The sequence below is a fragment of the Saimiri boliviensis genome, chromosome 17 (genome assembly GCF_048565385.1).
Source record: "Saimiri boliviensis isolate mSaiBol1 chromosome 17, mSaiBol1.pri, whole genome shotgun sequence".
Classification (NCBI taxonomy): Eukaryota; Metazoa; Chordata; class Mammalia; order Primates; family Cebidae; genus Saimiri; species Saimiri boliviensis.
Genome location: NC_133465.1, coordinates 8,147,228 through 8,173,554, shown reverse-complemented (window position 1 = coordinate 8,173,554; position 26,327 = coordinate 8,147,228). Strand labels below are relative to the sequence as shown.

At 46.7% G+C, this 26,327-nt stretch overlaps 1 protein-coding gene across 5 annotated transcripts in view; it reads right to left on the bottom strand.

The window, feature by feature from the left end:
- The window catches only part of DNAH2 (dynein axonemal heavy chain 2), a 120,523-nt gene that overhangs the window by 82,096 nt on the left and 12,100 nt on the right, over positions 1-26,327 (bottom strand). For 4 of the 5 annotated variants that reach the window (XM_074388138.1, XM_010339803.3, XM_074388135.1 and 1 more), the window contains 11 exons: positions 25,156-25,326; positions 17,133-17,361; positions 15,851-15,961; positions 15,120-15,358; positions 13,551-13,742; positions 12,701-12,858; positions 12,156-12,243; positions 11,181-11,386; positions 10,234-10,363; positions 9,786-9,968; positions 8,087-8,301 (listed from right to left, as the gene is read on the bottom strand). In XM_074388138.1, the coding sequence (XP_074244239.1) occupies positions 8,087-8,301; positions 9,786-9,968; positions 10,234-10,363; positions 11,181-11,386; positions 12,156-12,243; positions 12,701-12,858; positions 13,551-13,742; positions 15,120-15,358; positions 15,851-15,961; positions 17,133-17,361; positions 25,156-25,326 (1,922 nt within the window). The remainder of the gene's footprint in view (positions 1-8,086; positions 8,302-9,785; positions 9,969-10,233; positions 10,364-11,180; positions 11,387-12,155; positions 12,244-12,700; positions 12,859-13,550; positions 13,743-15,119; positions 15,359-15,850; positions 15,962-17,132; positions 17,362-25,155; positions 25,327-26,327) is intronic. The other variant, XM_074388137.1, reaches the window with a different exon arrangement.

Sequence of the window (26,327 nt, the reverse complement as noted above, 5' to 3'; positions counted from 1 at the left end):
CTGAAGAAAGAAGAGTAACGAGGACAATAATTAAAACGGTTTGGTTCCTGCCCATGAATAGACAGATACCAGAATAGTGAATCCCAAAATAGACACAAATATACTCGGGGATTTGTTACTATAAAGATGGTAGTTCACTAAATGAGGTTGGGTCAACTCTAAATGAGATGGTTCTAGTCATCTGGAAAAAACAAACTATGAAATACGAAACTCCATTTGAATCTGTACCCCTTTCCCTACACCAAAATAAATTTCAAATGAATCAAAGATCTAAATTTAGAGAATAAAATCACAAAATATCAGAAGAAAATATGGAATATTTTTGAAAAAAAAAATCTTTGCCTAGTGTGGTGGGTCACACCTGTAATCCCAGCACTTTGGGAGGCCGAGGTGGGTGGATCATTTGAGGTCAGGAGTTAGAGACCAGCCTGGCCAACAAGGTGAGACCCTGTCTCTACTAAAAAGACAGAAATTAGCCAGGCATGGTAGCGGGTATCTGTAAACCCAGCTACTCGGGAGGCTGAGGCAGGAGAATCGCTTGAGGCTGGGAGGCGGAGGTTGCAATGAGTGAGATCATGCCACTGCACTCCAGCCTGGGCTACAGAGTGAGACAGACTTCCTCTTGAAAAATAAAAAATAAAAAATCAGGCCAGGCACTGTGGCTCACACCTATAATCCCAGCACTTGAAAGGCTGAGATGGCAGATCACAAGGTCAGAATTCACCAGCCTGACCAACATGGTGAAACCCCGTCTCTACTAAAAATACAAAAATTCTAAGTGTATTGGGTGAATGGGGAAAAAAAATAAATTTAAAAAATACAAAAATTAGCTGGACATGGTGATGTGTGCCTTTAATCCTAGCTACTCAGGAGGCTGAGGCAGGAAAATTGCTTGAACCCGGGAGATGGAGGTTGCAGTGAGCTGAGATCGCACCACCACACTCGAACCTGGGTGACAGCGAGCCAAGATCACACCACTACACTCCAGCCTAGGCAACAGAGCGAGACTCCGTCTCAAAAAAAAAAAAAAAAAAGTCTTGAATAAAAATCACTTGAGGGTGCAGTGGCTCACGCCTGTAATCCCCGCACTTTGGAAGGCCAAGGCTGGCAGATTACTTGAGGTCAGGAGTTTGATACCAGCCTGGCCAACATGGTGAAACCCCTTCTCTACCAAAAATACAAAAATTGGCCAGGTGTGGGAGTGCACACCTGTAGTCCCAGTTATTCAGGAGGCTGATGCAGGTTCAATTGCTTGAACCTGTGAAGCAGAGGTTGCAGTGAGCCAAGATTACGCCACTGCACTCCAGCCTGGATGAGAGGGTAAAACTTTGTCTCAAACACACACACACACACACACAAAGTCTGGATGAGGTGGCTCACGTCTGTAATCTTAGCACTTTGGGAGGCCGAGGTGGGCAGATCACTTGAAGTCAGTAGTTCGAGACCAAACTGGCCAACATGGTGAAACCCTGTTTCTACTAAAAATATAAAAATTTGCCAGAAATTGCTTGAACCAGGACATGGAGGCTGCAGTGAGCCAAGACAATGGCACTGTACTCCAGGCTGGACAACAGGGCAAGACTCCATTGAGGAAAGAAAAAAAAAACTTGCTGTTTTTAATCTGCAGGGTTTTTTAAATAAAATTGCACTTTTTAATCACAAAGGATAAAAGTTCCCACGACCTGAAGATATGCTCAAGAAACTGCATTCTAAATACTGCTGAAATGTTATTTGGAAAGAATATTGAGGTGAAATTCTAGAATTTTTTTAGTCTTTTCAACAGGCAAACACTGAATTAACAATATTGGAGATAACAACACATTTCAAACTTTGCAAAGGATTGTGTTTTCACCTTCTTTACTGGAGAAGAATCTTCCAAAAATGAAATGATTTTCAAGTGCTCACATACTTGTGATACATGCTTTAAGAGACTGTGGAAGAAGAAAAAAATGCTGTTTTTTCAAACCCTCAAGATCTCCACTAACGTATGTGGTATTTTTAAAACTGCTAAAATTTCTTCAAAGTGAGTAAGCCTCTCAAAAGTATAAATGAGCAGTGGATCACCAGACATTTAAGGAAAGCCTCCCAAGTAAAAGAGAGAGGCCAAAGCCAAAGAAAATTACTAGAAATCGGCTAAATTCCAAACCCAGTCAAATGTCCAACAAGTAGAGGGCAGAAAAACAGTTGCCAATCATGCAAAAACTCAAAAGATTTACCTCCCATGCACCGTTTCTTAGGAAGCTACTAATGGATACGCACTAACAAAACAAAGGCATAAACCAAGAAAGAGGAAGACAAAGGAAATACGAAATCGCAGGAGGAAAGAGGCTGAGGGAAGTCCCAGGGTAACTGCTTTGTAACAGGCCTTGAAACCAACACCAGTTCGACGGAAGCAGGAGGACAGGGGAGGAACAGATCAAAGAAAAACATGGACGCCAATACCGGGCATGTCAGATTGTGAGGAAAAATGCTTCTCAAAAAGGTTTTATTGGTTGGTTTGGAAGAATTAATGATAGTGAATGCTGTGCTAACAAAAATAATGAGGTGGCCAGGCACAGTGGCTCAGGCCTGTAATCCCAGCATGTTGAGAGGCCAAGGGGGTGGATCACCTGAGATCAGGAGTTCGAGATCGGTGTGGCCAACATGGTGAAACCCCGTCTCTACTAAAAATACAAAAAAATTAGCCGGGCATGGTTGCAGGCGCCTGTAATCCCAACTACTCGGGAGGCTGAGGCAAGAGAATCGCTTGAACCCGGGAGGCAGAGGTTGCAGTGAGCCGAGATCACCCCACTGCACTCCAGCCTGGGCGACGAGAGCAAAACTCTGTCTCAAAATAATAGTAATAATGAGATAACTTTAAATTCCAAATAGAGCAAAACATCTTACAACCAAAGGAAAAACTGTAACAATGTAAAATTAGTAAACAATACTAACAAAGCCATAACAAGATAAACTCCAAAGATCAATGTAACAAAACGCTGTGTTATAAGGATATGGGGATAACAGATACCGGGACATTTCTAGTAGCATAAACATATTCTCATGTCCTTCAAGCTGGATGCCTTAGATCTGTCACTGTTCATGCACATCTGGGCAAGCCTACGTGGGCATGTATGCTGGCGAACACTGCGCCAAAACGTTTCTTCATTCTCTCATCTTGGCAAGATTTTCAAAGTAACTTGAAGGCCAATTATCCAATTTTAACGTGTCAGTCAACAGGATGAATTCAGGCAATACCTTCCTGACACTGAGCTGAAAATCCTGGGAGGGACCTTTGAATGACGTTCAGTCTTTAACAGAAGTTTGTCGAGAAATTTCCAGAATGTAAAATCTATTTTATTAAAAAATATAATTTTGGCCGGGCGCGGTGGCCCAAGCCTGTAATCCCAGCACTTTGGGAGGCCGAGGCGGGTGGATCACGAGGTCAAGAGATCGAGACCATCCTGGTCAACATGGTGAAACCCCGTCTCTACTAAAAATACAAATAATTAGCTGGGCATGGTGGCGTGTGCCTGTAATCCCAAACTACTCAGGAGGCTGAGGCAGGAGAATTGCCTGAACCCAGGAGGCGGAGGTTGCGGTGAGCCGAGATCGCGCCATTGCACTCCAGCCTGGGCAACAAGAGCGAAACTCCGTCTCAAAAAAAAAAAAAATATATATATATATATATATATATATATATATATAATTTTTAGGCCAGGCACGGTAGCTCAGGCCTGTAATCCCAGCACTTAGGAGGCCGAGGTGGGTGGATCACCTGAGGTCAGGAGTTTGAGACCAGGCTGGCCAATATGGAGAAACTCCGTCTCTAAAAATATATGTATATATATCATTTTTTCTTTAAAAAGCTGTTGGGGGGGCCAGGCAAGGTGGCTTAGGCCTGTTATCCCAACAGTTTGAGAGGCTGAGGTAAGTGGATGGCTTGAGCTCAGGAGTTCGAGACCAGCCGGGGCAACATGGTGAAAACCCATCTCTACCAAAAATATAAAAAATTAGCTGAGCATGGTGGCAGGTGCCTGTTTTCCTAGTACTCGGGAGGCTGAGGTGGGAGGATCGCTTGAGCCTGGAAGGCAGAGGCTACAGTGAGCCAAGATTATGCCAATGTACTCTAGCCTGGGTCAAAGAGTGAGATTTTATCTCAAAAAAATAAATAAATAAATAAAAATCTGTTTGGGGGGATGACTTTTTAAAAAATACTTCATAATTTATCTCCAAACTAGTGGTCAGGCAGTAGAGGTAGAAAGGAAAGCCAGCGGAATTGAGTGCTTAGAGCCCACAGCAGGCTGACCTGGGGAAGAAAGCACTCTATGACTGGGGAAAAAAGAGAAGAGAGAAGCTCTGGGAACAAAAAACAAAGCTCAGCATCTCGTTCCTGCTCTCAGGAAATTCTGCTCTGCTCTGCACAGAGCTACAGCACAGCTCCTTCCGCCAGGGTAAGGATGACATCTGGAATATGTTTGTGTTCAGTGCAATCGATAAAGCTGGCTGTAAAACGTGATAAAAGCCAATTTGGACTTCAGAGTTCAAATATTTGGGATATAAGATGGGGTCACAAAACCCCTTGTGGGATAAAATAAGGGCTATTAGGGACTGGAAGGCTCCAGGACTAAGAGAGCCAGGTAATTCCAAGGAACATCAGGACGTTTGAACAGTCTGCTTATTTCAGGATCTTAACCAGAGCTTGAACACAAAGAGCAAATCTGATAAAGTTATCTGCACTTCCTTGAAGTGTTGATAAGTTTTGGAAGCTGCAACTGTCTTGGATTTCTTTACTGGTGATCAGCCCAGACTTTCAAAATCCTTCACTATGCTCATGTTCTTCCCTTCCATTATTTACTGGATTGAGGTAGTTTTATCTTAAAACCACAAAAATGTAAAGTATCCTATAACATCTCTCTAGAAAAACAATCCCCAAAGGACAGAAACAGATACCTCTTCTATCTAGAAGCCCCATTTAGCCATTATTTGGGTTTCAGATAAACCCAGGCCATAAATATTTGGCCCAAAGCTGCTTTTTTTAATTTTTCCGTTTTTTTGTTTTTTTTGTTTTTTTTGTTTTTTTTTTGAGACAGTCTCACTCTGGAATGCAGTGACATGATCTCGGCTCACTACAACCTCCATCTCCCAGGTTCAAGTGACTCTCCTGCCTCAGCCTCCCCAGTAGCTGGGACCACAGGTGCAGGGGTGCCACCATGCCCAGCTAATTTTTTTGTATTTTTAGTAGAGACGGGGTTTCACCATTTGGCCAGGATGGTCTTGACCTCTTGACCTCTTCATCCACCTGCCTCCGCCTCCCAAAGTGCTGGCATTGCCCTGCCGGAGAAGGTTTTTAAGTAGATGAGGAAACTCAGGCTCAGAGAAATTCAATGGCTCACCTGAGGTCATGTGGCAAAATGCTCCAGGGTTTGAACTTGAGACTATTTAGCACTGAAGTTCATGCTGTATCCACTCTCACTGGCTGACCCCTGGCGAGTAGAAGGAGGTAGCTACCAATCAGTGCTGACATATGGCATTTCTTTTTTCTTTTCTTTTCTTTTTTTTTTTTTTTTTTTTTTTTTTTTTTTGAGACTGGCTCTGTTGCCCAGGCTGGAGTGCAGTGGCACAATCAAGCTCGTTGCAGCCTCAACATCCTGGGCTCAAGCAATCCTTCCACCTCAGCCTCCTGAATAGCTGGGACTACAGGCTACTCATTATGAGTCCATGTTTACATGGTTGTGCTTGGCCATAACTCATAAAACCAGGAAGCTCAGCAAAGCTGATCTCCAACATCCCTCACTGGCAGGAGCCTTTTCGCAAACCTCTTGGCCTGGCCACATTCACACTCTGCTCCTCAACTGCTTCCTCATCTGCGCAACTCCCAACCTCCCCGTACTTCTCACTGATGCCTCTGCCTCACCCCTCTCACCTGACACTCCGCTCTGCTTCCCCTTCTTGGTTCTTTTGCTTCCTTTCTCAACCACAATGTGCCCTCTTCCCCTGGCTAGTGCTGCCCAGGACAGACACTCGCCCAGGACAAACACTCGAGGTCTCATCTGTCCCTGGGACTCTATCTCCACACAGGACTTCTCTGGTAAAGCCCTTTCTACATTTGGTCCCACAAGCATGGACTTTTTTTTTTTTTTTTTTTTTTTAGAGAGATGGGGTTAAAAAAAAAAAGAGAAGCCGGGCGCGGTGGCTCAAGTCTGTAATCCCAGCACTTTGGGAGGCTGAAGCGGGCGGATCACGAGGTCGAGAGATCGAGACCATCCTGGTCAACACGGTGAAACCCCGTCTCTACTAAAAATACAAAACATTAGCTGGGCATGGTGGCACGTGCCTGTAATCCCAGCTACTCAGGAGGCTGAGGCAGGAGAATTGCCTGAACCCAGGAGGCGGAGGTTGCGGTGAGCCGAGATCGTGCCATTGCACTCCAGCCTGGGTAACAAGAGTGAAACTCCGTCTCAAAAAAAAAAAAAAAAAGAGAGAGAGAGAGAGAGAGAGAGATGGAGTTTCGCCATGTTAGCCAGGCTGGTCTCGAACTCCTGACCTCAGGTGATCCACTGGCCTCGGCCTCCCAAAATGCAGGGATTACAGGCATGAGCAACTGTGCCCAGCCTTTCTTTTTTTTTTTTTTTTTTTTTTGAGACGGAGTCTGGCTATCCCCCAGGCTGGAGTGCAATGGTCCAGTCTCTGCTCACTGCAACCTCCACCTCCTGGTTCAAGCAGTTCTCCTGCCTCAGCCTCCCAAGCAGCTAGGATTACAGGTGTCTGCCACCACGACCGGCTGATTTTTTTTTATCTTTAGTAGAGACAGGGTTTCACCATGTTGTCCAGGCTGGTCTTGAACTCCTGACCTCATGATCCACCCGCCTCAGCCTCCCAAAGCACTGGGATTACGGGCATGAGCTGCCGCACCTGGCCTTTTTTTCTTTTTCTTTTTCTTTTTTTTGAGAGAGTCTCACTCTGTCGCCCTGGCTGTAGTGCAGTAGTGCTATCTTGGCTCACTGCAACCTCTGCCTCCTGGGTTCAAGCGATTCTGCTGCCTCAGCCTCCCAAGTAGCTGGGATTATTACAGGTGGGTGCCACCATGCCCAGCTAATTTTTGCATTTTTAATAGAGACAAGGTTTTGCCATGTTGGCCAGGCTCAAGCATGGACATTTTGAGTGAAAGCCAACGCTAGCAGCCACAGCCTCAAGCCCCGCTCCAAGCGTAGAGCTGTTGACCTAGAGAGAGGCAGCCTAACCTCCCTGAAGGCAGGGACTTGGCCGTTGTATACCTTCCCTGCCTGTGCCTATTTCAGCTCCTGACATGTGGAAGGCACTCACTATGTATTTTTAATAAATTAGTTAATTGACTAATTACATTTTAAATGAATATAGTATGAAAATTTCATAACTATAAAGCTGTAGGCGAGGAAGACATGGTCTGACAGCCCCACGAATGCGCAGGAAAGCTGGGACTGAGGCGCAGGTCTGAGTGACTTAACTGAGCCATCATCGCCATCTAGTGGCAGAACAGCTACATCTCTGGTTTAGTTGGCTAGTGGAATCGTTTTGGGGGTTTTTTTGTTTGTTTGTTTGTTTGTTTTTGAGACAGGGTCACTCTTGTCCCCCAGGCTAGAGTGCAGTGGTGTGATCTCAGCTCACTGCAGCCTCTGCCTCCCAGGTTCAAGTGATCCTCTCACCTCACCCTCCCGAGTTGAGACTATAGGCTTCTGCCACCATGCCTGGCTAATCTTTGTGGGGTTTTTTGCAGAGACTGGGTTTTGTCATGTTGCCCAGGCTGGTCTGGAACTCCTGGGCTCAAGTGACCGCCCCTGTCAGCCTCCCAAAGTACTGGGATTACAGGTGTGAGCCACTGCACCTGGCCCACGTTTTTGGTTTTGTTTTTGTTTTTGTTTTAAGATAAACTGTTAAATTAAAATGTTGATAACAGGGTGGGGGGTGGGGAGAGACAGGAAAAAAAAAAAGTAAAATGCTGATAGCAAACATATCGTAGTATAAGAAAGAGAGAGAAGAATGAAGAGAGAAGCCAAAAGATGGGAGTTAAACTCTAGAGAGCTGGAGCAGGGGCGCGTAGAGAGAAGGGGCCAGGTGGCTCCCGTACTTGTCAAAGTTGACATCCAGCATGCCCGCCTTCTCCTGGCTGATTCGCAACAGTGGGGTGTCCAGCCGCCGAATGCAGTCCTTGTCCAGCGTTGATGTCCACTCTTGGAAGGTTTTTCGAACCAGTTCATCAATGGCCTGGACCATCTGCTGATAGGTGTGCACACTCTCCTCTCCAGTCCCAATATGGGGCAGGAAATGAGCACCAGCAAGGCACTGAGGGGAAGAAGAACAGGCGGGTGGAGACTGCCTGCCACCTTCCTTCCTCCAGGGGCCACCATCGCCCTGAGACCTACATATGCATGCATGCGCACGTACCCCGACCACATGTATGCTATGGAGATGGATTGATTTTTGACAATTTAGAGGGAAGGTAGAAACAAAAAGGAAGGTGAGAGGAAGAGACCCAGGCACGATGAGAAAAGAAGTCAAAATGAGAAAAGGGAAGCACAGAGAATCGGTACAGGGCAAAAAAAAAAGCTGGGAGAGAAAAGTCAATCACAGAAGAGGCAGGATATGAGGCACAAGGTTGAAAACCAGGGTCACCCCTGCTTAGCACAGGCATAGCCCGCCAAGCCCAAACCAGCCTCCAGGTATCTGCAGGCTGCCTAACTCTACCAGAACCAGCTGCACGATGGCAGGTCACTACCTCAACAGCTTTTGACCTGTATTCCCAAAAAGGTTTTTTGTTTGTTTTTATGGAGACAGAGTCTTGCTCTGTCCCCCAGGCTGGAGTGCAGTGGCTCAATCTCAGCTCACTGCAAAGTCTGCCTCCCGGGTTCAAGCAATTCTCCTGCCTCAGCCTCCTGAGTAACTGGGATTACAGGCGCATACCACCGCACCTGGCTGATTTTTGTATTTTTAGTAGAGATGGGGTCTCACCATGTTGGCCAAGCTGGTCGTGAACTCCTGACGTCTAATGATCCACACCCACTTCGGCCTCCCAAAGTGCTGGAATTACAGGACTGAGCCACCGTGCCCAGCCCCAAAAAGTTTTAAAACAATGTTTTCCTGTTGTTTCTTTGTGCCTGTGCTTGCAGAGAGACCAGGCTCTGTAAGGGCCTCACCTGTCCATGTCTCTGGATCATGAGGCTGTATCTTCTGCTGACTCAACACCCCAGAATCTGGCCCTATTCCTCCTCTGCAGCCTGATATGAAACTCCTAAAATGAGGCTGGGCACAGTGGCTCACGCCTGTAATCCCAGCACTTTGGGAGCCCAAGGCAGGCGGATCACCTGAGGTCAGGAGTTCGAGACCAGCCTGACCAACATGGAGAAACCCTGTCTCTACTAAAAATACAAAATTAGCCGGGCATGGTGGCACATGTCTGTAATCCCAGCTACTTGGGAGGCTGAAGCAGGAGAATCGCTTGAACCTGGGAGGTAGAGGTTATGGTGAGCCGAGATCAGGCCATTGCACTCCAGCCTGGAGTGTGAAACTCTGTCTCCAAAAAAAAAGAAAAAGAAATTCCTAAAACAGTCCACATGCTACCAGCCACGCTCACCGCCTCTGTAAATCTTAACCCACAACCTATCTCACTGAACTGAACCTGCCATTCCCCTAGCCGACATAGGTGCTGGCCATGAAGACTCTTTGAGGAACCTCGCAGGAGCCATCCCCCATCCTTCTCAGCATGCGGCACAGCCTGCAAACCTGGCCATCTCCCTGAAGACAGAGTTTAGAGAAGGCCAGGCACTTACGGTCATGACTCTGTCGACGCGACGCCGGAGGATGTGCACCCAGCGCGCCTGTCCAGAATACTGGGCCATGTAGGGCTCCAGGTATGGCCACTTCTTGTTCCTTTCACGGTTCACCAGGGACAGCTCACTATTGAACAGCATATAGAGATCCACTGCCTTCTTGTCATAAGTCCGCTTGATAGCCTAGGGAAGAAGAGGCAGAGGCTGGCGACATGCCCAGGGAGGTAGGTTCCCTCCAGTCACTCATCCCAGAGGAAAGCTGCACCCCGCTTCGGGAGTCACACTCCCTGGGGATGCCAAGCCAAGGAACATTAGAAAGACAAGAAGCACCCAGATTCTGGACATGAAGAAGGGCCCACATGGAGGCAGAGGACCTCTGGAAGGCTCAGAAGGGATTCCAGGAAAGCACTTGGGAGGGAAAGCCGAGGACACCGAGGGGCAGTCGCACCTCTCGGGCAGCCAGCCTGTGGAAAGTGTCCAGCAGGAGCACACCGTGCTCCACGTCCCGCACCAACTCGAAGGCCGAGGTGATCAAGTTCTGGGTCATCACCTCCAGGTCCTTCATTCCGGCACGGAACCTGCACCAGTGGAGAGATGTGGAAGCTGAGCGCACTCGCCTGCCTCCAAGTCCAACCCCTGAGGAAGAATCCCTGGGTTGCTGAGTACGGAGGGCTTCCTGTATGCTGGGCATTGTAAGTACTTTACTTACGTGAATCCATTTAATTCTCTTTTTTTCTTTTTTTTTCTTTTCTTTTCTTTTTTTTTTTTTTTTTTTTTTTTTTGAGATGGAGTTTCGCTCTTGTTACCCAGCTAGAGTGCAATGGCGCGATCTCGACTCACCGCAACCTCCGCCTCCTGGGTTCAGGCAATTCTCCTGCCTCAGCCTCCTGAGTAGCTGGGATTACAGGCACACGCCACCATGCCCAGCTAATTTTTTGTATTTTTAGTAGAGACAGGGTTTCACCATGTTGACCAGATGGTCTCGATCTCTTGACCTTGTGATCCGCCCGCCTCAGCCTCCCAAAGTGCTGGGATTACAGGCTTGAGCCACCGTGCCCGGCCTCATTTAATTCTCAAAACAATGCTGTGAGAAAGGTTCTATCGCTAACTGTATTGCATAGAGGAGGAAGTGGAGACACCAGCTGGTGGGGTCATTGGCCCAATGTCACATATCTGATATGTGGCAGAACCAAGATTCAAGTCCTGAAAGGCTCACTCTGGAACCCACAACCCAAGCTGCCACCTCCCTCCCCTGCACACTCTCCTGTCCACACCCTCCGCATCCCGAGCTGTCCTTCCATCATTTCCTTTGCACACTCTCACCACTCCTCCCACTCTTGGCTCCCTGGTCTGCCTTCCCTGCCCACGCCTGGCATCAGCCTGCAGTTCCCTCACTTATTGTAGTCTTCATGCCAAGAGGTGTTCTTGACATCCAGGATGCCCCCGCGAGCGGCTCGCAGCATTTGCAGATTTTTATGAAAGATGTCCTCGATCTCCAGCAAGTTCCGTGTGATCTGTGGCCCCTGGGCTCCAAAGAAGCAAGGAAGGGGACCCTGCTTGCCATCTTCCCAGCGGGCGAAGTGATACTGACAATCACATACCTAAAAAGAAGCTAGCATGAGGGTTCCTGCTTTCCTTCCAAACTCATAAGTCCTAAGCTATTTGGTTTAGTTTCAAATGTCTAAAAACATCACTGGGAGTGATGGCAAGTGAAAAAAGAAAGAAAGAAAGAAAGAAATGTCTAAAAACCAGAGAGGACCAACCAGCTGCTGGCTGGGGGCAGGAGGCTGCTGGAATGAACCGTGGCTGCAGAATGAAATATGAGATAGGAGGGCAGTGATAATAGGCAAATGCCAAAAAAAAAAAAAAAAGCGAAGGGGTGGTAGGGCACACAATTGTGCAGGAAGAGCCAACATGGTAAGTTTAATGTTTTTTTCTCTCTCTCTCTTTGATGCCTGAAAAAAAATTTTTTTTTTTTTGAGACAAAGTCTCTCTCTGTTGCCCAGGCTGGAGTGCACTGCCTCCATCACGGCTCACTGCAACCTCTGCCTCCCAGGTTCAAGTGATTCTCCTGCCTCAGCCTCCCGAGTAGCTGGGATTACAGGCATGTGCCAGCACACCAGGCTAATTTTTTGTATTTTTAGTAAAGACAGGGTTTCTCCATGTTGGTCAGGCTGGTCTTCAACTCCTGACCTCAGGTGATCTACCGCCTCAGCCTCCCAAAGTGCTGGCATTACAGGCATGAGCCGCCGCGCCCAGCTGTAAATTCAGTGTTTAGCCTCTGCCTCATTTCCCCTGGTTCCTCGGGTGGGAGGTAGGGAGGGATTCTGGAAGTTCTGCTGTTGGCTCTTGGTTCTTTGGTCTTCCCACCTCAATAAGGTCCTTGCAGCGCTGCACAAAGGCATCCACCTGAGCAAAGATGCTGGTCTGGTCTAGGACCCAGCCCCGACTGGAGAACCTGTGTCGGGAGAAAGACTTGCTCAATCAGGAGGCAAGGGCATCAGTCTGGCTATGCAAAGCCAGACCAGGAGCCCTGCATTCAGGGAAAGCCCTAGAAAACCAGATCCCAAGAAGCAAGTTTTCCTGAATCGCAAGGGAAGAGATTTAAGGTGAGAAGAACCAGGCAGGAGACAGAGCATCTAAGTTCTAGGAGCAGATTCATACATAATGGAATTTTAGACTATGGGGTCAAGACAGGAGGAAAAGACCAGGTAGGGTTCCTAGGATCAGGAAGGAGAGATTATCAAAATAAGGTGAACTCAAGGCAATGAGCTACAGATGCCAGACATAGAAACTCCTGAGTCCAGGAAACTACAACCCAGAGGCTAAAGTACACTTGAAAGAAGTCAGCATCTACCCTGGTATAGGGATGTCAAGGGAGCTGCTATGTGGGATGTTAGGGAGACGTAACATACTCGGTGTGCATCTGCACAGCCTGTAGGTAGTGATCCTTCCAAGCATGACAACAGAAAATGCAGCCTTGCAGGTCCGCCTTGCTGGAGGAGACATATCCCTCAAAGATCCGATCCAGGGAGATGGCATGGCAGCATAAGCGGATGATCTCATTGCTCATCTGTGGAAGGAGTCCCCACAGCCTCTGTTCCCGCCTCCTTTACACCCAACTCCTTCTCTGCATCCCCCTGCCCGTGCTCATATCTCAACCCCCTACTCCTTGATTTAACTCCTGAAACTCATCCCACCCCAGGTCTCCACCACTGGCCAGGAGGACACGTCTGGGTTCCATGTCCACTCCTTCTTCTAGGTGGCCCCTTACTCTGCCTCAGCCCAGCTCTAGAGCTGCCCTGCCCAGCAAGCTCTCAGTTCACTGTCCCTTCTCCTACTCTTTGGCTCTGTCACCCCCAGTGAATGCACCAGGCTCTGCTCCTCAAGAGCCAGTGCCTTTTCCTAAATCCACCTCTCCCTCTCTGAATCTCCATCCTGAGGAATGAGAAGAAGAGCTTTTCCTTCCGCACAGCTCAGCCTGGGGGGCTGTTCTTCCTGCTGCTTTCCCGTGTTCCACCAGCTCCTATTCTGAGGCCCCCCCTTCCTGCCTAAGCCACCTCCATCTAGAAATAGAAAGTCCAGCCCAGGGTCCAAGGCTGAGCAACCCTTAAGCGGATGTCATAGGTAGAAGCCTTCAGTCTCTGAGCAGAAGGGCAATCTTCACTATCTTTTGAACCATGATCCTCCGCCAAATGCATTCCCCCTTCAGAAAACCTGGCCACCCTCGCAAACGCCTCCAGCCTGCCGTCGGCATCTGCACACCTTTCGGAAGAGCGAGGTCAGTCTCTCCCGAGTGTTGTAGTGGGGAGAGTTGACCCAGATGATTCGAATGAGACTGATCAGCTTAGGCAACTTGCTAGAGATGTCCTTGGGCTTCATGAAAGCCAACTCCTGGTAAGGTTCCTTCAGGATTGACAGAAAGGTCAGGTTCGACTGTGCTTGGCGAGAGCCATCCTGGCAGTAGAGAGAGACAAGAAGTAGATGAATGCACGGGAAAGCAGATTCAACACAACGGCTTTTTTCTTGTTTTCTTTCGCTTTTTTTTGAGACAGAGTCTTACTCTGTAGCCCAGGCTGGAGTGCAGTGGCACGATCTTGGCTCACTGCAATGTCCCCTTCCCAGGTCCTAGTTCAAGTAATTCTCCTGCCTTGGCCTCCCAAGTAGCTGGGATTACAGGTGTGTACCACCACGCCCAGCTAATTTTTGTATCTTTAGTAGAGATGGGGTTTCACTATGTTGGCCAGGCTGGTCTTGAGCTCCTGACCTCATGATCTGCCCGCCTTGGCCTCCCAAAGTCCTGGGATTACAGGCGTGAGCCACCACACCTGGTCCGCAAGAGTTTTTTAACCACTTTCAACCCCATCCTGACTTGCCTGTACGAGGAAGCCCTTCCATCAGCCCTACACAGTAGTGGTCACTTCAGGTCTCTGGGAGCCCTCGGACCAAAGTTAGCACATGTCAACTTTCCTGTCTTTTTGCATATGTGTGCCCCAAATTCCCCACCAGACTGAGAATTCCCTCGAGTCTGGATTTTGTGTCTATTCCTCTTTTTTTTTTTTTGAGACGGAGTTTCGCTCTTGTTACCCAGGCTGGAGTGCAATGGCACGATCTCGGCTCACCGCAACCTCTGCCTCCTGGGTTCAGGCAATTCTCCTGCCTCAGCCTCCTGAGTAGCTGGGATTACAGGCACGCACCACCATGCCCAGCTAATTTTTTTTTTGTATTTTTAGTAGAGACAGGGTTTCACCATGTTGACCAGGATGGTCTCGATCTCTTGACCTTGTGATCCACCTGCCTCGGCCTCCCAAAGTGCTGGGATTACAGGGTTGAGCCACCGCGCCCGGCCTCTATTCCTCTTTTTTATGTTTGTTTGTTTGTTTTGAAACAGTCTTGCTCTGTCGCCAGGCTGGAGTACAGTGGTGCGATCTAGGATCACTGCAACCTCTGCCTTCCAGTTCAACTGATTCCCCTGCCTCAGCCTCCCACGTAGCTGGGACTACAGGCACCTGCCACCACACCTGGCTAATTTTGTAATTTTAGTAGAGACGGGGTTTCCCCATGCTGGCCAGGCTGGTCTCAAACTCCTGATCTCAGGTGATCTGCCTGCCTCAGCTTCCCAAACTGCGGGGGTTATAGGCACAAGCCACCGTGCCCAACCTGGGACCTTCTATTCTACTATTTTTATATTCTTCTGCAAGTACAAGGCCGAACCTTGGGTGTGGCAGTCTATGCTGCTGAAGATTGCCCTGGCTCCCTCTCCTTAGCCCCTTGTATCATCCCAACCATTGCCCACTTCTTGCTAAGGCCAAACCCTTTGATCCACTCACAAACCTGAATCTGCTGTGCCAGTTTCACAAAGGGTGCCAAGTAGGACGACTTGGCAAGGTGCAGGATGGATTCAATGTGCTTCACTCCCTTCTTCACAAGCTGTTTACTGATGCCAGACAAGTCCATGCATCGGTTGCGCCAGAACTCAATTTCCTCCAAAGGACCTAAATTGTCCCCTGTCTCCACGGTCTCCTGGGCACTGAGCACCTCCTTGATCTGCCGGGTCCAGTGGATCATGGAGGCTGCAGGGGAGAGTACAGAACCTCCTGCTTTTTTCTTTTTCTTTCTTTCTTTTTGAGACAGAGTTTCGCTCTTGTTGCCCAGGCTGGAGTGCAATGGTGCAATCTAGGCTCACTGCAACCTCCGCCTCCTGGGTTCAAGCAATTCTCCTGCCTCAGCCTTCCAAGTATCTGGGATACAGGCATATACCACCATGTCCAGCTAATTTTGTATTTTTAGTAGAGATGGGGTTTCCCCATGTTGGTCAGGCTGGTCTCGAACTCCCGACCTCAGATGATTACCCATCTCGGCCTCCCAAAGCGCCGGGATTACAGGGGTGAGCCACCGTGCCCAGCCAACCTCCTGCATTTCTTCACACTGCTTGCCAGTAGCATCCTTCCCTCCCTGCAACCCCGACAGAGACCTCCCAATCCACCTCCATTGTCAGCATCTGGGCTTCCCCTTTCCCTTTCCGCTGTGATCCCTGGGTGACGCTGGCAATGCCAGCCACTCACTCTCTAGCCGCTGTACCAGCTCTTTGTCCTTTACCACCACCTCAGGCTTCATGTTCATGGCCTCTGCAGGGATGTAGAGGACCGTGTGCCCTTCCAGTTTGTACCGAGTGTCTAAGGAAAGGAAAGGACTGTGGAAGTCCACAGAAGGGATGAGCTCTTGCTGCCCCAGCAGGGATCACGGTTGATGATCATGGGGGGGCAGGAAGTATACACATCACAAGAAATTGTCGTGAAATAAAATCAAAGATCTGTATGGCACCTTCAACACTCTCTACCACGAGACATGCAAGTCCACCCACTGCCCCCATGGCACCTATATTTCCCTTTCTCCCATATGTATTCAGAAATTTCCAAGTCTGCCGGGCATGGTGGCTCGCGCCTGTAATCCCAGCACTTTCAGAGGCCGAGGCAGGTGGATCACGAGGTCAAGAGATCGAGACCCTCCTGGTCAATATGGTGAAACTCCGTCTCTACTAAAAATACAAAAAATTAGCTGGGCATGGTGGCACATGCCTGTAATCCGAGCTACTCAGGAGGCTGAGGCAGGAGAATTGCCTGAACCCAGGAGGCGGAGGTTGCGGTGAGCCGAGATCGCGCCATTGCACTCCAGCCTGGGTAACAAGAGCAAAACTCCGTCTCAAAAGACAAAAAAAAAGAAAAAAAAAAAGAGATCGAGACCATCCTGGTAAACAAGGTGAAACCCCCTCTCTACTAAAAACACAAAAAATTAGCTGGGCATGGTGGCACGTGCCTGTAATCCCAGCTACTCAGGAGGCTGAGGCAGGAGAATTGCCTGAACCCAGGAGGTGGAGGTTGCCGTGAGCCGAGATCGCGCCATTGCACTCCAGCCTGGGTAACAAGAGCAAAACTCCGTATCAAAAAAATTAAAATAAAAATAAAAAATAAGCTGGGCATGGTGGCTCGCACCTGTAGTCCCAGATACTTGGGAGGCTGAGGCAGGAGAATCACTTGAACCCAGGAGGCAGAGGTTGCAGTGAGCTGAGATCGTGCCACTGCACTCCAGCCTGGCGACAGATCGAGACTCCACCTCAAAAAAAGAAAAAAAAATGGTCCAAGTGTAAGCTGGAGCAGGTCTGGCCAACCAGCTCTACAGCAGAAAACTCCCACTTAGAAGGCAGATCTTGTACCCTATTCTGCCCGTTCAGTAAGCATGCTGAATACTTCCTCCACGCAGGTACTCAAACGTGTGTCCCACCACCTCACTGGTTGTACAGTCGGGGGACCCTAAGGAGAAACAAGTCACTCCGGTCTTCCCATTTACCTGTCAGGCAGGCCAAGAACCTGTGCAGATGAGAAGCAAAATGGTTTCGAATGCTCTCAGGCCAGGCTGTATTTGCAAAGATCTGAGGGGCGAAGACTCCACTGAGCAGTCGAAGCAGGGCTGGGATATAGGGACCCCGCACTGTCCCAAACTGCACAGTTGCCTCAAAGTTTTCCGGGGTGATGGGGACCGGTACTTGGCGAATGAAGTAGACAAGCTGTTTCTGGGTCTGCATGGAAGACAGCAGATCAGAGTTCAGTCTCCAGACTCAGCCATGACACCCAGTTACGAAAGCCTGGCTGAGTTCTTTGTCAAGTCCCTCAAGGTATCCTGATCCTTCTCTAAGAGGAAGTGCCATGAAGTGCTTTGTGTTCTTTTCAGGAATATAAGATTCCATATCCAGAGATGTGGGGAGGAAATGCAGAGAGTATGCTTTGAGAGTAGGGACTGTACATTTTGTCCAACTTGACTCCGGAACCTAGTACAGTGCCTGGCATATAGTAGATGCTCAATGTTTGTTGGATGGATAAATGGATGGATAGGAAAAAAGGGAAGGCTGGGCGTGGTGGCTCACATGTGTAATCCCAGCACTTTGGGAAGTTGAGGCGGGTGGATCATGAGGTTAGGAGTCCAAGACCAGCCTGGCCAACATGGTGAAACCCCGTCTCCACTAAAAATACAAAATTTAGCCAGGCATGGTGGCGTGAACCTGTAATCCCAGCTACTCAGGAAGGTGGGACAGGAGAATCGCTTGAACCCGGGAGGCAGAGGTTGCAGTGAGCTGAGAGATCGCACCATTGCACTCCAGCCTGGGTGACAGAGGGAGAATTTGTCTCAAAAAAAAAAAGCACTTCAGCCAATGGAAAAAGCAGAAAGGAGAAGGACTGGAAGAAAGAGACAATTATCTAGTGTTTTCCATTTTGGTTGCGTATATTTCTCCCCAAATTTTTCATTTATGCTGCAATTTCGCTTATAGTGAGTTTTCATTGTTTACATATAAAAACATATACCTTTTGGCCGGGCGTGGTGGCTCACGCCTGTAATCCCAGCACTTTGGGTGGCCGAGGCGGGTGGATCATGAGGTCAAGAGATCAAGACCATCCTGGTCAACATGGTGAAACCCCGTCTCTACTAAAAATACAAAAAATTAGCTGGGCATGGTGGTGCGTGCCTGTAATCCCAGCTACTCAGGAGGCTGAGGCAGGAGAATTGCCTGAACCCAGGAGGCGGAGGTTGCGGTGAGCTGAGATCGCGCCATTGCACTCCAGCCTGGGTAACAAGAGCGAAACTCCGTCTCAAAAAAAAAAAAAAAATACCTTTCATGTAATTAAATAGAAAACTCCTTAAAGTTCTGACAGCTACATACATAGAAAGTCCATTCCCATCCTAATATCAGACTCATCTGCTTTGTTTTTTTAGTGCTTTTGTGACTAGTCTTGACAATTTATTTAATTTTTAAAACAAAGTAAAACACAAGGAGGAAATTAACAATCATCCGTCTTCCTACTACCCAGAAATAAATATTGGCATTTTGTGTCCATTTTTTAAAAGCTTAACAACTATTATTTTTGTGAAGATGACATATGTTAATTATAAATAATTGAAACAATGAAGAAAAGTATAAAGATAAAAGTTAAAATGTCACCTAAAATTCTACCACCTAAAAATTAATATTGTTAATATTAGAGAAAACATTATTCTACATATTTCTCTATAGCTATATACATATAGAAATTTTAATTAAAATCATTATTTTTAAATAGAATCAAGCTGTTTTTAATTAAAAGTATTAAATTTAATTTTACTTTAATTTAAGTGAATAAAAAGAAATAGAAGTAGCTATAAAGGAATTGCTGAGCTTCAAATAAATGCCTCTTCATCCAGAAGAGAGGTTTCTTCCCAAAGGACCCCTTTCCAAGGTAGGAAGAAAAAAAGATTATGGGCCAGGTGCTGTGGCTTGTGCCTGTAATCCCAGCACTTTGGAAGACCGAGGCGGATGGATTACCTGAGGTCAGGAGTTCAAGATCGGCCTGACGGCCTGACTAACATGGTAAAACCCCTTCTCTACTAAGAAATACAAAATTAGCTGGGTGTGGTGGTATGCGCCTGTAATCCCAGCTACTCCGGAAGCTGAGGCAGGAGAATCACTTGAACCCAGGAGGTAGAGGTTGCAGTGAGCCAAGATTTCACTGCTGCACTCCAGCCTGGGCAACAAGAGCGAAACTCTGTTCCAAAACAAAAAAGATTATGAAAAATATTATGAGTTTTCTCACTAACTTTCAATTTTGAGTTCTATTAACTCATTGCTTTGAAAAATCCTATCCAGAATCCAATCCAGTATCACAAATGGTCATGTCTCGTAGTCTCCTTTAATTTTAAACCATTCCCCAATCTTTTCCTTTCATGGCATTATTATTATTATTATTACTTTTTATTTAAGACAGACTCTCACTCTGTCACCCAGGCTGGAGTGCAATGGCACAATCTCAGCTCACTGAAACATCTACCTCCTGGGTTCAAAGAATTCTCCTGTTATGACATTGATATTTCTAATAGTCCAGGTCAGATTTTTTTTTCCAAAATATCTCTTAATTTGGATTTATACGATTGTCTTTTTATTGTCAGATTTAAGTTAAATATTCTTAGCAGGATTACCACATAGGTGATATACCCAAGGAATTAATTTTTCCTACAATTGTAGTAGCTTAACAAAGATGTATATTGACATTAAACACCATGTAACAGATTTTGTGGAATACAGTGTATCCTTTTTAATTCCCGGATTTCGTTCCATCTGCATTTCAGGGAAATTCTTTATATCTTATCTTTACGTTTCTATTGTTTCATTTGTTGGCTCTCTATACAAGATCATCTGTGTTAGTCTTTCATATCTGTTAGCTTCTCTAATTGTGTTAATGTCTTTGGCGTTTTCTTCTGCATACACTGTGATTACCTCAAGCCTCTCCTCTGTCAGTGATAGGGTTTTGTGGGTTAGCAATTCAGTTCCTTGCTGTTTACAATCTACCAGTTTTGTAACGTGCTGCTTTATTCATTTCCTAAAATCCTCAATCTCCCTTTTGTCTCATTCTCGAATTTTATCATTTCAGTGCTCAGCTTTTTTTTCATTGAATTCCTGATCTTATGAAACTGTAGTAGAACATGGTGCTGCCGTGAGGAATCTCCTCCTGTTCATTCAGTTATGTTTTCCTCTTTTGCACGCTTTGTTCCTCTTTTTTCTTTTTTCTTTGATGGGCTTGCAGTTGCCACGCAATTTCTTTTCATTTTGCTCGTGCTTGGGCGGCAAGCATGTGAACTCATTCTTTTTGCTCTAATGTACTGTGGGTGACTTGACCTCCCACTGTGAGAGACGAGTTTATTTTTGCCCCTGGAAGTCAAAGTGAAAGCGTTGGGTGTTTTATGTTTTATTCACTTTTCTTTGGCCTAAGAGAATTGCCTCAGGGAATTGACAGGTGGTTAGTGCTAATTTAAGGCAGGAAAAATCTTTGTTAAAACACCTAGGCTTTTATTCTTTTTTTTTTTTTTTTTTTTTTGAGATGGAAGTCTTGCTATGCTGCCCAGGCTAGATTTGAACTCCTGGGCTCAAGTGAACCTCCTGCTTCAGCCTCCAAAGTAGCTGGGACTAAAGGCAAAGGGCCATCTTTCTCTCTACTAAGATTTTATTATACCCTTTCAAGTTCATTCCAGGTAGCTGGGGGAGCATCATGCCTGAGGGAGGACATTTCTTTGACTCAGTGTATATGCTTTTCATTGGTTACCCTTTTTTTTTTTTTTTTTTTTGGGACGGAGTTTCACTCTTGTTACCCAGGCTGGAGTGCAATGGCGCGATCTCGGCTCACCGCAACCTCCGCCTCCTGGGTTCAAGCAATTCTCCTGCCTCAGCCTCCTGAGTAGCTGGGATTACAGGCACACACCACCATGCCCAGCTAATTTTTTTTTTTGTATTTTTTTTAGTAGAGACGGGGTTTCACCGTGTTGACCAGGATGGTCTCGATCTCTTGACCTCGTGATCCACCCGCCTCGGCCTCCCAAAGTGCTGGGATTACAGGCTTGAGCCACCGCGCCCGGCTGGTTACCCATTTTTAAAGTGTATTAAATTAAAGTATACTTCTTTGTTTACTCTAAGGGCCTTTTTGTGTTTTTTGTTTTTGTTTTTTAATTTCTCAGTGGTTTTACTTTTTGCTCATTTTATCAGGTATTCAAAGGTAATAATTTTTTAAGAAAGTTTCCATTGGCCATTTTTTTTTTTTTTTTTTTTTTTTTTTTTTTTTTTTTGAGACAGGGTCTCACTCTGTCACTCCAGCTGGAGTGCAGTGATCACACCTCACAGCAACCTCCACCTCCCAGGCTCAAGTGATCCTCCCACCTCAGCCTCCAAAATAGCTGGGACTATAGGCATGCACCACTATGCCTGGCTAATTTTTGTCTTTTTTGTAGAAATGGGGTTTCACTGTGTTACCCAGGCTGGTCTCGAACTTCTGAGCTCAAGCCGTCAGCCTGCCTCAGCCTCCCAATGTGCTGGGACTATAGGTACGAGTCACCACACCCAGGCTCAATTGGCCATCTTTGCCCAGGAGAATACAATTAAGTCTGATATCTATTTAGAATATATTTCAGCCAGGCACAATGGCTCACACCTGTAATCCCAGCACTTTGGGAGGCCAAGGCAGGTGGATCACCTGAGGTCAGGAGTTTGAGACCAGCCTGGCCAACACAGTGAAACCCTATCTCTACTAATAATACAAAAATTAGCTGAGTATGGTGGCATGCACCTGTAATCCCAGCTACTTGGGAGGCTGAGGCAGGAGAATCGCTTGAACCCAGGAAGCAGAGGTTGTGGTGAGCCGAGATTACATCATTGCACTAGCCTGGGCAACAAGAGTGAAACTCCTCAAAAAAAAAAAAAAAAAAAAAAAAAAAAGAATATATTTCAACATGGTAAATAGATTTTTTTAAATTGAAAAACTTCATGTTCCATATGTTTCCCAATTCTATTCATTGAATAATCCATCCCTCCTCACAGATTTTTAAATGCCATTTTTTATAGAAAATGCTTATATATCTGTTTCTGTACGTTCTATTTTTTTTTTTTTTTTTTTTTTTTTTTTTTTTGAAACAGAGTTTTGCTCTTGTTGCCCAGGCTGGAGTGCAATGGCATGATCTTAGCTCACTGCAACTTCCACCTCCCAGGTTGAAGCGATTCTCCTGCCTCACCCTCTCGAGTGGCTGGTATTACAGGTGTCCACTACCATGCCCAGCTAATTTTTGTATTTTTAGTAGAGACAGGGTTTCTCCATGTTGGTCAGGCTGGTCTCAAACTCCTGGCCTCGGGTGATCTGCCCATCTCGGCCTCCCAAAGTGCAGGGATTACAGTGTTAGCCACCGCACCCGGCCTCATATTTTCTTTATTTATGTACTGTTGCTTATAGAGTACATTTTTATGCTTTCAATGTTTCTTTTTTTTTTTCTTTTTTTTTTGAGACGGAGTTTTGCTCTTGTTACCCAGGCTGAGTGCAATGGCGCGATCTCGGCTCACCGCAACCTCCACCTCCTGGGTTCAGGCAATTCTCCTGCGTCAGCCTCCCGAGTAGCTGGGATTACAGGCACGCACCACCATGCCCAGCTAATTTTTTGTATTTTTAGTAGAGACGGGGTTTCACCTTGTTGACCAGGATGGTCTCGTTCTCTTGACCTTGTGATCCACCCGCCTCGGCCACCCAAAGTGCTGGGATTACAGGCGTGAGCCACCGCGCCCGGCTGCTTTGAATGTTTCTTTACTGTTGCTTATGATGTATATACTCCTGCCCTACAACTCTGTTTTAATTACTGTAGTTTAATGATTTTCATATTTATGAGTCTCCCTATTACTTTCCTTCTTCATCATCATCTTTGCTATTTTATTTATTTATTTATTTATTTATTTGAGATGGCGTCGCCAGGATGGAATGCACTGGTGTGACCTCAGCTCACTGAAATCTCTGCCTCCTGGGTTAAAGTGATTCTCCTGTCTCAACCTCCCGAGTAGCTGGGACTATAGGCACGCGCCACCACGCTGGGCTAATTTTTGTGTTTTTAGTAGAGATGGGGTTTTACCATGTTAGCCAGGATGGTCTCAATCTCTTGACCTCATGATCTACCCACCTCAGGCTCCCAAAGTGCTGGGATTACAGGCGTCAGCCACCGTGCCCAGCCATTTTTGCTATTTTCTTTTTTCCTTGAGACGGAGTTTCACTCTTGTTACCCAGGCTGGAGTGCAATGGCGTGATCTCAGCTCACCACAACCTCCGCCTCCTGGATTCAGGCAATTCTCCTGCCTCAGCCTCCTGAGTAGCTGGGATTACAGGCACGTGCCACCATGCCCAGCTAATTTTTTTGTATTTTTAGTAGAGACGGGGTTTCACCATGTTGACCAGGATGGTCTCGATCTCTTGACCTCATGATCCACCTGCCTCAGCCTCCCAAAGTGCTGGGATTACAGGCTTGAGCCATCGCGCCCGGCACATCTTAGCTATTTTCATGAATTTTTCTGGATACATTTTTAAATTCTTTACGCAAGGAATTATCCACTGTGGCATTTGGGCAGTATGACTAGAGTTGCATTAAAGTGATAGTTTTTTCTATAAAATGATCTTTATGATATTAAGATTCCTACTCAGAAACAAGATGTGGCTCATCATTTCTTCAAATCGTTTTTCATGGCCTGCAACAAAGCTGTTTTCCTTCATATAATTCCTACTTTCATATTAAAAGTTCTATTCAAGGCCGGGCGCAGTGGCTCAAGCTTGTAATCCCAGCACTTTGGGAGGCCGAGGCAGGTGGATCACGAGGTCGAGAGATCAAGACCATCCTGGTCAACATGGTGAAACCCCGTCTCTACTAAAAATACAAAAAAAAAAATTAGCTGGGCATGGTGGTGCCTGTAATCCCAGCTACTCAGGAGGCTGAGGCAGGAGAATTGCCTGAACCCAGGAGGCGGAGGTTGCGGTGAGCTGAGATCGCGCCATTGCACTCCAGCCTGGGTAACAAGAGCGAAACTCCGTCTCAAAAAAAAAAAAAAAAAAAAAAAAAAAAAAAAAAAAAAGTTCTATTCAAATATATTTAGCAAATTTTAGTTTCTTTTGTGAATGAAATCTTTTTTCATTGTTTGGTGGCTGATGACTGCCAGTGCAGGGGGCAAAGCCTCTTCTGCCCACATTCAACATGGAATGCTTCACAAACTGTGTCATTGTTGTGCAGGGCCATGCCGATCACCCTCACCCTTTCCACTTTTGTATACACGCTGCCAATGAGAGCAAAGCAACTGCCTTTTAACTTTTCCAGCATTTTCAAAGTGTTCAAAGATATATACAGAAAAGTTCAAAGAATTTTGCAGTAATGCTAGATTCTACCAGCATTTTACTAGCCATCTGTCTTTTAACTGTCTCGCTACGCTAGGTTTACCCTGTCTAATGTATTCTCTGCATTGTTGAAATAGTTATCTATCTAAACTATAAAAGACTTCAACAGCACTCGCTGGGATAGTGGCCAACTTCTCAAGTATAACATACAAAGTCCTTCACAAGCTGACCCCAAGCCCGTTTCAGTATCATTTCCCACTACTCCTCTTTTCTTTGTACATAGAGTGGTCTTCGCTGAATAGCTCTTACGTAGTCTTGATGAAATCCTACTTACCCTTCATCCCAGCTCAAATTGCACCTCCACCATCAAGCCTTCCCAGAATTCCACTGGCTCCATTAGTTGCTCCCATAAAGCTCCTATAAAGCTTTGCCCATGATCACAAAGTCTAGTAAATATTGGCTTATACGTCTGTCTTCCCCACTAGACCGTGACAGCATTCTTGCCTCATCCTTCTTCCTATCCTTGCCACCAAGTAGGGTGCCTGACACAGTGGGGCTCAATAGACTGTGGGCACAGGAAATGACAAGAGGACGAAGGATCATGAAGGAACTAAGAGCCCTCAGCTCTCTGTAGGACCATCTCTGATCTGGGAATGTAGGATACGCACCTGTACAGGCATGCCCAGCTCTAGCTTCAGCCCAAAACAAGGGTCAATGAAGATGGTGAGGATGGATTCTGTAGGGTCCTGGGCGAAGTGTTCCAGAACGGCATCGTGCTCCTGTGTCCACACGGCATCCGCCAGTCCCGTGAGCACAGCTCGGGAGAGGAAGAGGGGCTTCTAGAGAAGGAGAGCAAAAATTTGAAATGGCAAAATGTCCAAGAGGAATGGTTTAACTATGGTACCTGCATAGAACATAGAACACCATCTGGTCTTGAAAAACGGTGTTTGCAAAAAGTAGTGGCCCCTGTGGCTCACAGCCATAATCGGAGCTCTTTTGGAGGCTAAAGCAGGAGGATGGCTTGAGTCTGGGAGTTCAAGACTAACCTTCGCAACACAGTGAAGCCACAATCTCCACAAAAAAAAAAAAAAATTTTTTAAATAGCCAGGCATGGTGGCACATGCCTGTAGTCCTAGCTACTCAGGGGGCTGAGGAGAAAAGACCACTTAAGCCCAAGAGTTCAAGGTTACAGTAAGCTATGATTGTTTCGGTGCCCTCCAAATTGGACAACAGAGAAAAACCCTGTCTCTTTAAAAAATGTTCACAAAAAGTATGTAACGTGAAGAATAACAGCTGGGCATTAAGGCTCACACCTGTAATCTCAGCACTCTGGGAAGCCAAGGTGGCCAGGAGTTCAAGACCAGCCTGGCCAACCTGGCAAAACCTTGTCTCTACCAAAAATACAAAAATTAGCCGGGTGCCTGGGCACTGTGGCTCACGCCCGTAACCTCAGCACTTTGGGAGGCCGAGGCAGGAGGATCACTTGAGCCCAGGAGTTCAAGACCAGTCTGGGCAACACAGTAAGACCCTGTTTCTAAAAAAAAAAAAAAAAAAAATTAGCCAGGTATAGTGGCAGGAACCTGTAGTCCCAGCTACTCAGGAGGCCAAGCCATGAGAATCACTTGAGCCTGGGAGGCAGAGACTGTAGTGAGCCAAGACTGTGCCACTGCACTCCAGCCTGGGCGACAGACCAAGACTCTGTCTCAAATAATAATAATAATAGGCCGGGCGCGGTGGCTCAAGCCTGTAATCCCAGCACTTTGGGAGGCCGAGGCGGGTGGATCACGAGGTCGAGAGATCGAGACCGTCCTGGTCAACATAGTGAAACCCCGTCTCTACT